This window comes from Cebus imitator, unplaced genomic scaffold (genome assembly GCF_001604975.1).
Source record: "Cebus imitator isolate Cc_AM_T3 unplaced genomic scaffold, Cebus_imitator-1.0 Scaffold121, whole genome shotgun sequence".
In the NCBI taxonomy this organism is placed as follows: Eukaryota; Metazoa; Chordata; class Mammalia; order Primates; family Cebidae; genus Cebus; species Cebus imitator.
In genome coordinates, this window is record NW_016107436.1 from 1,067,007 (window position 1) to 1,077,119 (window position 10,113).

Genomic DNA, 10,113 nt, shown 5'->3' on the forward strand with positions numbered 1-10,113 from the left:
CCCGCCTCGGCCTCCCAACGTGCTGGGATTACAGGCTTGAGCCACTGCGCCCGGCCAAGGCCAGTGTTTTTTAAATGATAATGTGTAGACAGATTTGACATGACGCTGTATGACTCGTTAAATACAAAAACACCCTTGGGCATGGCCTCTTTTTGTAAAAGAAATGTGTACATATACAAAGTTGAGAAGGACATATGACATGTTAAAAAGAAGTTTTTCTTTTTTATGAGACAGGATATTGCTCAATAGCCCAGGCTGAAGTGTTGTGGCACCATCACAGCTCACTCCAGTGTCAAACTCCTGGGCTCACGGGATCTTCCCACCTCTTTCCCAGTGCACCTGGAACTACTGGCACATGCCACGACACCCAGCTAATTTTTTATTTTTTGTAGAGATAGGATCTCATTATGTTGCCCAGGCTAGGTTCAAGCAATCCTCCCGCCTCAGCCTCCCAAAATGCTGGGATTACAGGTGTGAGCCACCATGTCCAGCATAAAGTGGTTTCTTTCTGCAAGTGGTATAATCAATGAATTATTCTTAACTTCTTGAAATTTTGCATCTTTTACAGGATCTTAAAGCATATATTGCCTTGAGTTCATCAAGGATATAACCATGGTTCTTAGAGTTTAGTACAGAAAGGAAAACATGATTTCCACAGTCATGGTCTCCTATTCCTAGCCCAAAACACAGGAGACGGTTTGCAGGGAGGTTGCTGTTCTTACTATGAACTTTATCACTGAACTAAAGATTGATTCTCAAAATTCTGAAGCCTTAGTGGAAGGGCAAACACTGTTAAAAGCAGTCCTCATGTCTAATAAGAAATGATGTACAGTTATTTTTAGTATATAAAAGATACTATTAGGACCTTTCAAATGTAAAGTAAGACAAAATGGCTGTCAGAAGTTAAAATGCTTCTAAGGTCAGAAGCTATCATCATTGAACAGAATTTCAGAAATAAACTAGTTCCCATCACTAATAATTTTTCTCATCATTGACCTAAATTGGAATGGAAAACTCTGCAATAACCAAAATTCTATCTTTATAGCCAAAACTTGGGGGAGGGGGGTCAGGTACAGATAGAAGAAAGAGAAAGTTTTTGTTTTTAAATATATTTTCCAGGTCACTATCTGATTTCCATCTCTAACATCAGGGAGTTGCTCTAAGCCTGAAAAATTAATGTTAGGTACATAATTACAAAGTGTGTTTAAAATGATTTCCAAAAAGTGGAGGCTTTTCATTTGTCCTATATACCTGTTAGATTAGATGTCGTGATTAAATTAATCAATAATTATACTTCCTTAAAAATATTAATGTGTGTGTGTCTGTGTGTGTACTAAGATATTCTTATTGGCATAATTGATTATATTAGGATATACTTAGGGATTATCTTCTCCTATAAGTAAGAGAAGTACACTAACCCATCAAACATGTGGATGGAGAGAATGAGGAAAGGCCAGGAGCCAGAGCAAATCAAAGTTAACAAAGGCTGTAAGCACTCAAGACCTGATTTCTTGTTTGTCTTAATTACCGAACAGACCACAATTCCATAGCTTTATTCAATGAGTTACATAACATTCTTAAGCACAACTTTAAATAAGAGTCTTTCAAGCTTGTTTTATTCATTTAATTCACCATAAATTATGGAATTTGTGGCTCCAGAAATTCCTCAGACAGACTGTTTATTCTAAGAGCCCTTAACATGTTTATGAAACAATTTCTTTACATATTTAAAAACTTGATATTTCAGTTCTGTTTGAAGTTTAGCATAGTCTCATGTAGTTCCTTGAACAGTAACTTCTTTTTTTTTTGAGACAGAGTCTTGCTCTGTCACCCAGGCTGAAGTGCAGTGGTGGCATCTCAACTCACTGCAACATCTGCCTCCCGGGTTTAAGCAATTCTCCTGCCTCAGCCTCCTGAGAGCTAGGACTACAGGCATAAATTGTCCTAAATTTGGCAAGTGAGAGCTCCAAGGTTTGAAAGATCTTTATAATAATCTAATGTATATATCACAAAACATGATGAGTTTGGGGGACATAAAACTCTAAAATGTAGACTAAATGATTATATATACATTATATATTTTATTTCATTTTCTTTTTTCTTTTCTTTTTTGAGATAGAATCTCGCTCTGTCACACAGGCTGGAGTGCAATGGTAGCATCTCGGCTTACTGCAGCCTCCACCTCCCAGGCTCAAGCGATCCTCCCAGTCCCACCTCAGCCTCCCAAGTAGCTGGGACTATAGGTACATGCCACCACGCCCAGCTTAATTTTTGTATTTTTAGTAGACAGGCTTTCACCATGTTGGCCAGGCTGGTCTCGAACTCTTGACTTCGTGTGATCCGCCTGCCTTGGCCTCCGAAAGTGCTGGGATTACAGGTGTGAGTTACCGGCCTGGCCTCTTTTCAAGAGAGTGGTTTTAGCTATAGTTTCCTATAATACCTGGGGGCCAAAAATGTGTTGATTATCAAATGGTACCAAAAAGAAATGGTTTCTACTTTTAAATAACCTATATTTTAAGATAATACCAAAGAGTACCCTTCTAATCAATGGTATGATGAAGTCAACTAAACTGTCAATTTTTTTTTTTAAGAGGGAGTCTCACTCTGTCTTCTATCATCCAGGCTGTAGATGCAGTGGCTCGATCTCGGCTCACTGCAACCTCCACCTCCTGGGTTCAAGCAATTATCCTGCCTCAGCCTCCGGAATAGCTGAGATTGCAGGCGCCCACCACTACACCAAGCTAATTTTTGTATTTTAGCAAAGATGGGGTTCACCGTGTTGCCCAGGCTGGTCTCAAACTCGTGACCTCAAGTGATCTGCCATCCTTGGCCTCCCAAAGTTCTGGGATTACAGGCCGTGGTCCACCAGCCCCAGCCTAAACTGTCAAGATTTTTTGCAAGACAATTATTAAAAACAGCCATCATTACAAATTAAATTATATAAATTAGCTGAGAATGGTGGCTGAAAAAATATTTTCTATCAGGCCCAGCCTGAAAAAATATTTTTAAAAAAGACAAGAAAAACAGCTTGTGCTAGGTTTGATGTGTACCTGTAGTACCAGTTACTTAAAAAGCTGAGGCAGGAGGATTGCTGGAGCACTGGAGTTCAAGGCTGCAGTGTGTTATAATCTCTCCTGTGAATCGTCACTGCACTACAGCCTGGGCAATATAGTGAGACCCCATCTCAAAAACAAAGGTAGGAAGGAAGAAAAGAAAAACAGCTTGTAGGAAGAATGTTATCCTCTGTGGAAAATTGTGTAAGAACATCTTATAATAATACAAAAGGGCAGTGCTGGCTTTTTTTCTTCCTTTTTTTTTTTTTTTTTTGATATGGAGTTTCACTTGTCACCCAGGCTGGAGTGCAGTGACTGGATCTTGGCTCACTGCAACCTCTGCTTCCCGAGTTCAAGCAATTCTGCCTCAGCCTCCCTAGTAGTTGGGACTACAGGTGACCGCCACCACGCCCAGCTCATTTTTGTACTTTTAGTAGAGGTGGGGTTTGCCAAGTTGGGCAGGGTGGTCTCAAACTCCTGACCTTAGGTGATCCACCTCCCTCAGCCTCCCAAAATGCTGGGATTAAAGGCGTGAGCCACCATGCCTGGCCAGTACTGGCTTAGTGAAGTCAGTGGGCTAGGGAATAAGCAGGGAGCAAAAAGGATGCCAAAGAAATGATGAAAGATAGAAAAATAATCTTAAGACTGGGCACTGTGGCTCATGCCTGTAATCCCAGCACTGTAGGAAGCCGAGATGGGTGGATCACAACGTCAAAAGATCAAGACCATCCTGGCTAACATGGTGAAGCCCCGCCTCTACTGATAATACAAAAAATTAGCTGGGCATGATGGCACGGGCCTGTAGTCCCAGCTACTTGGGAGGCTGAGGGAGGAAAATTGCTTGAACTCAGGAGGCAGAGGTTACAGTGAGCCAAGATCAGGCCATTGCACTCCAGCCTGGCAACAGAGAGAGATTCCGTCTCAAAAAAAAAAGGAAAATATCTTAAATGTCTCTGCTCTGAATCCTTCATTTTATAAATGAGGAAATAGCAAAGTAACTTGCCTCTAGTTCTATTTCCATTACTGTTTTCTTATGTAGCTAGACAAAGTTATAGACGATATTTAAGCCAGTAAGAGTCACTCATGTGGATGGAAAAACTGTAAACTCTTTTTTTGTTTTTTTCTTTTTGAGACAGGGTCTTGCTTTGTTGCCCAGGCGAGTGCAGTGGCACGATCACAGCTCAATGGAGCCTCAACCTCCTGGACTTAAGAGATTCTCCTGCCTTAGCCTCCTGAGTAGCTGGGACTACAGACGCATGCTACCACACCCAGCTAATTTTTGTATTTTCTTGTAGAGACTAGGTCTCGCTATGTTGCCCAGGCTGGACTTGAACTCCTGAGCTCAAATGACCCTCCTCTCCTGCCTTACCCTCTCAAAGTGGTGGAACTACAGGTATGAGCCACCATGCCCATCCAAAAATATAAATTCTTCACCTAAAATTAAAGGTTTTTTAAAGTTTTAAATTAATATCACTAAAGTTATAAAGTTAGTCAACTAAAAATTCCCTCTAAACACAACCTGGTAGTATGGTACAGAAAAATAAAAGAATTGGGATACCTGGTAGAAATTCTAGTCCTGGTGTCACTAACCAGTTATGTGGCTCTAGGTTAAGTCCCTCTTTGGGTCTCCCCTATCAAATGAGAGTTGGAATCTAAAATCCCTTTCAATATTAAAATTCCATTATTTCTTTATATGACAAATAAACGCATTTATCAAAAAGAAAAATGTTACCTTCTTCTAATAAATTAAAAATTTACATTTAAGCCTCAGATTTTAATGTGTATAGTGAAATCTAATTCCTTGTTTTCTCCCTAAAGATGACTTTTGCTTGTTTCGGCTACTTAAGTTTCTGCAGCCTGCCCATTGTTCTTCCCAAACACCAAAACCCTATAAGCAATATTGCACTACTCAGAACTATTTACACAGCAGAGACAATATTGATAGGGTTCTAGGATCTGGTGATAAACAGATTTATTTTTTTAGTTAGATGACAGGAAATTTACTAAGCAATTATGATGATCTAAAACTCATTAGGGTCTGATTAATCATGTAAATTGATACTGATAAACATCATTCACTGCCCTTTCAGTTATAAATCAAGCCTCCTGGAAGCCTTGTAAATCAGTGAGGTTATTGTTTAACTTTTTAGGGGCACTGGAATATTTAAAATAAAACTAGTGATTTTTTTTTTTTTTTTTTGAGACGGAGTTTCGCTCTTGTTACACAGGCTGGAGTGCAATGGCGCGATCTTGGCTCACCGCAACCTCCGCCTCCTGGGTTCAGGCAATTCTCCTGCCTCAGCCTCCTGAGTAGCCAGGACTACAGGCACGCGCCACCATGCCCAGCTAATTTTTTGTATTTTTAGTAGAGACGGGGTTTCACCATGTTGACCAGGATGGTCTCGATCTCTTGACCTCGTGATCCACCCGCCTCGGCCTCCCAAAGTGCTGGGATTACAGGCGTGAGCCACCGCGCCCGGCCAAAACTAGTGATTTTTTAAAAGGCCAAGATATTCATATTTCAGAAAGCAGTTTTCTCCAAAATCAGTAATAAAAATAAAGGGGAAAAGTTTTATACTGACCTGAAAAGTGTTTAATAAAATACAAAATTTAGCTGAAAAAAGTCTATGGAAATCATCATGAAAGCACCCCAAGGGAAGCCAGGTTACATTCTGCCAATTATATTTCTGATTTCCCCCATTATTTTGGAATATTTGCATTATAATTACTGGTTGAACATCCCTAATCTGAATATTCAAAATGTGAAATGGTCCAGTGAGTTTTGGATTTTGGAGCATTTCAGATTTTGGAATTTTGGATTAGAGATACTCAACCTGTACTAGTTGTTTTGTTTGTTTGTTTTTTTGGGACAGGATCTCACTCTGTCACCCGTGCTAGGGGGCAGTAGCGCAATCTTAGCTCACTGCAACCTCTGCCTCCCAGGCTCAAACGATTCTCATGCCTCAGCCTCCCCAGTAGCTGGGACTACACGCACATGCCACCATGACCAGCTAATATTTTGTATTTTTGGTAGAGATGGGTTTCACCATTTTGCCCAGACTATTCTCAACCTCCTGAGCTCAAATGATCCACCCACCTCTGCCTCTGAAGTGCTGGGATTACAGGTGTGAGCCACGGCGCCCAGCCTGTACTAGCTTTTAATATGACCAGTTTAAGGCTTTAAGTAAGTGGCATGGGGTATTGCATACCACTCAACTATTAGGCAGCAAGGAGGAAAAAATATATTGTGGTTGTCACAATATATTGTGTGATCCCCAGTTTTAAAACACTTGCTTTTTACAAACAACCCATAGATTCTCACTGCCACGGTATGTCTCCTACAAAGGACTAGTGCTCTTAAAGCTCCAAACACCTCTTGTGAGAGACCTTATCTCAACAGCATTAAATCACATACAGTGAAAAAAAGTATTTCAGTCTCACCTATGGTGGGCTAGGCATAGAGAGAAGAGTTGGTAGACAGATGTGTTCTGGACTCAATAGGCTTAGAAAGGCACTGTCCATAGAAACATTTTAAGGGAGAACTATCTTTTTTTTTTTTTTTAAAGGTACTCAAATGTCAACTTTATTGTTTTTATATATACATCTTTTTGTACTGAAAACTGTAAAAATAGCATAAAGTTTGCTCTTATTGCAACCCAAATTTTTGAAAGCCAGAAAATCTAATTATTATGCTCTAGCCAAGCTAGCTAATGCTTTCTTTATCCACAAGTAACTTTGCTTCAGTTTCTTGATGTTGGGTGTCACCTCACTGACTTTGGGCTTCTAAAACACATGGGAATACTTATATCCTCTTGGCTTCTTCGGGTCAAATCAAACAGTAGAGCTAAAGTTATTCAAATACATTCAAACTACACAGATCCCTTATAAATTACTAGTATCACAGTAGGAAGAAAAAGATACAAGAAAAATACATCCTAGAACTCATTATCAAAATTATTGGTGTATAATCTATACTAGCAGAGAGTAGCTTTCTCGGTCTGCTATATAAAATTACCAGCAAGAAAAAAAAGTGCAAGAATAAGGTTTATCGCTGAAGTGGCTTGCTGTCATAATTCCCTATTCTAGCATTCTCAGACCATCCACTAGACACAAAGAAACTGCAGGGACATTTGAACATTCCTCTTCTTGATGAATATGTGTGTGTGTGTGTGTGTGTGTGTGAGACGGAGTCTCGCTGTGTCTCCCAGGCTGGAGTGCAATGGCACGCTCTTGGCTCACTGCAACATCTGCCTCCCGGGTTCAAGCAACTCTCCTCCCTCAGCCACCTGAGTAGCTGGGATTACAGGTGCACGCCACCACACCTGGCTAATTTTTGTATTTTTAAGTAGAGACAGGGTTTCACCATGTTGGCCAGGCTGGTCTCCAACCCCTGACATTGTGATCCACCTGCCTTAGCCTCCCAAAGTGCTGGGATTACAGGCGTGAGCGCCACCGGCCCGGCTGATGCATTCTTAACTCCCTTAAGCCCAGTGTTTGTTAGTGTTCTTACATGCTTCCTAGGACCTCTGCCAAGTAACATGTATCTGAATCTTGCCATCCTTTCTCTCTGCACAGGCAGCAATGTTCTTACTCCACCCCTCCTGTAAGGCAAATCATCTCCGACTTCCCTGAGGACTGCTGCTCCTATAGACTCTCGATGAAGTAAACCTTCTGGTAAAGGGGAAGGGAATTCAGTACCAGCATTGAGAGTCAGCTTACTAAGGTTCTTTATCAATGTGTCGGAGAAGTTTTGAGAGGCCCCTGAATCGTCCCGGGAATTTTCTTCGGTGAGCATTTGTGAAGACTCTGGGCTGAAGGTTGGATTAAACTTCTGTGTTGGGTCCATCCTCGTCTTGACACAACACTAAGCTTCTCCTGGATCTTTGAAACCCAGCATAAACTGATGACAGACCCTCAAATTGCTACAAGGTAGCCTGGAAAGAGACTGAAAACCAGAGCTCCAAGGAATGGTGGAAGAACCGACAGTAAACCAATGTTGAGAATTAAGTATCTTAATGGAACTAGTTTGGCTATATTATTAATCAAAATACCTACTTTCATTTTTTAACTTTTTAAATTTTTGAAATGAGCTCTCACTATGTTGCCCTGGCTAGTCTCAAACTCCTGAGCTCACACAATCCTCTCACCTCATTCTCCCAAAGTGCTAGGATTAGAGGTGTGAGCTACTGCGCCTGGCCAGAATCTGCTTTTCGTACATTTTCTTCTCTTCAGTGTACATTTAGAAACACCTTTATCTACTCTCCTTTTACTTTGTTCATGGCTTCGGTTTACTATCTTCTGTATTATATTTTAATCATGTTTACATGGTAACGTCACCACATGATTTCAAACTTCTTCCTGGTAAGAGCTCTCTCTTTTTTGTATCCTTAGTTTTTAATATACAGCCTAATGTGCAGTGATGAAAGGGAATCGATGAAAGAACAAATATTCATTCATTTGAAAGAACAAACTACCTGGGAACCCAGCTACCCTTTAAAACATGTTTAAGGAGAAATATTTCAAGTTTCCATCAAGCTAAGGACTACCTATATCATGTTTACACAATCAAAATTGGTTTTATTGGTTTTTGCCTTTTTCTGCTGCAGAGAGTGTTGACTATTTATTATCCATTCTCTCTTCCAAACAGAACAAATGCATGACTATGCTTGTCCAAAACAGATAAGCAGTAATATATCCTCACACCAGGTCACAGACATATTATTGGCAATAATCACCAGAGGGGATGAAAGTGGGCAGGGGCTTCAGGTTCATCAGTTCCCAATTCGCAGGCTTTTACAGAACAATTGTTAGGATATATACATGAGCCTCTGCCTCTAAAAGGCTAGTTTTATCAGTCAAAGTAGTCTACTTAACTTTTTCAAATGACAGCTGCGACCATGCACAGTGGCTCAGGTCTGTAATTCTAGCACTTTGGGAGGCTGAGGCAGGTAGATCACTTGAGTCCAGGAGTTCAATACCAGCCTAGCCAACATGGTGAAACCCCATCTCTACAAAAAAAATACAAAAACTAGCTAGCGTGGTGGTATGCACCTGCAGTCCCAGCTACTCAGGAGGCTGAGGTAGGAGGATGGCTTGAGCCTGGGAGGTCCAGGCTCCATTGAGTGGTGATTGCATCACTGCACTGGGTGACATCACTCCAGCCTGGGTGACAGAGCAAGACTCTGTCTCAAAAAAACAAAAAACAAAAAAAGAAAAAGATAGCCTAGATTAAACCAACATATTTCAAAATTGTGGCACATGATACCAAGAAACTCAGTGCCTTAAAAACTGTTAATTTATTCTCATGGACCTGCACAATGACCCATCTCAGCCTCTGAAAACAGCTGGGATTACAGGCCTCCACCACCATACTTGGCTAATTTTTGCTATTAGTTTTTGTTTTGCTATTAGTTTTGTTTTGTTTTGTTTTGTTTGAGTCAGAGTCCTACTTTGTTGTCCAGGCTGGAGTGGAATGGCGCAATCTTGGCTGACTGCAGCCTCCATCTCTAGGGTTCAAGAGATTCTCTTGCTTCACCCTCCCTATTAGCTGGGATTACAGATGTGCACCACCACACCTCGGCCTCCCAAAGTGCTAGCAAGGCTGAGTTTGGTGGCTTTGCTTCACACAGCAGTTCTGGAGGATGCCTGGTAGGGCCTTTGCTACTGGTGTCTCTCACCCTCTTTGAATCCATGAGATATTCTCATGGAGCTACAGGAAGCATAAGAGTATGCAGAAAGATTGAGGTATCTTAGAGGCCCAAGTTTAGAACTGCACACTGTCAATTCTACCCACATGCCACTGGCCAAAGCACATCAAGAGGAGAAAAATGTACCCTGCCCACCACGAAGTCATGACAAACATGTGGATACAAGCCGAAGTGAAGAAATGGGGTAAATTATTCAATTTACAACAATACTTCTATTTTCTTTGAGAAAAATCAAAGTAGGTCATGGTAGTACATGTAAATGAGAGGGATGGTGTTATTGAAAGCATGTTCAGATAAATTATTTAGCTTATATACGTATTTTTTTAATTTCTTTTTTTTTTTTTTTTTTTTTT

The 10,113-nt window shown here is 40.8% G+C and overlaps 2 protein-coding genes across 3 annotated transcripts in view; both read right to left on the bottom strand.

The window, feature by feature from the left end:
* SKA2 (spindle and kinetochore associated complex subunit 2) overlaps window positions 1-10,113 on the bottom strand; it is a 32,954-nt gene that overhangs the window by 13,815 nt on the left and 9,026 nt on the right. The gene's annotated exons all lie outside the window — the stretch shown is intronic.
* On the bottom strand, window positions 6,616-9,017 carry DPPA3 (developmental pluripotency associated 3). Its single transcript, XM_037742467.1, has 3 exons — window positions 7,516-9,017; window position 7,323; window positions 6,616-7,193 (listed from the first exon to the last, which is right to left on the bottom strand). Exons 1-3 carry the CDS (start codon window positions 7,897-7,899, stop codon window positions 7,099-7,101), a joined length of 480 nt encoding a protein of 159 aa, XP_037598395.1. The 5' UTR covers window positions 7,900-9,017; the 3' UTR covers window positions 6,616-7,098.

Bases quoted from the DNA above. Each gene is read 5' to 3' on its own strand.
- DPPA3 (XM_037742467.1), bottom strand. From the start codon at position 7,899: ATGGACCCAACACAGAAGTTTAATCCAACCTTCAGCCCAGAGTCTTCA.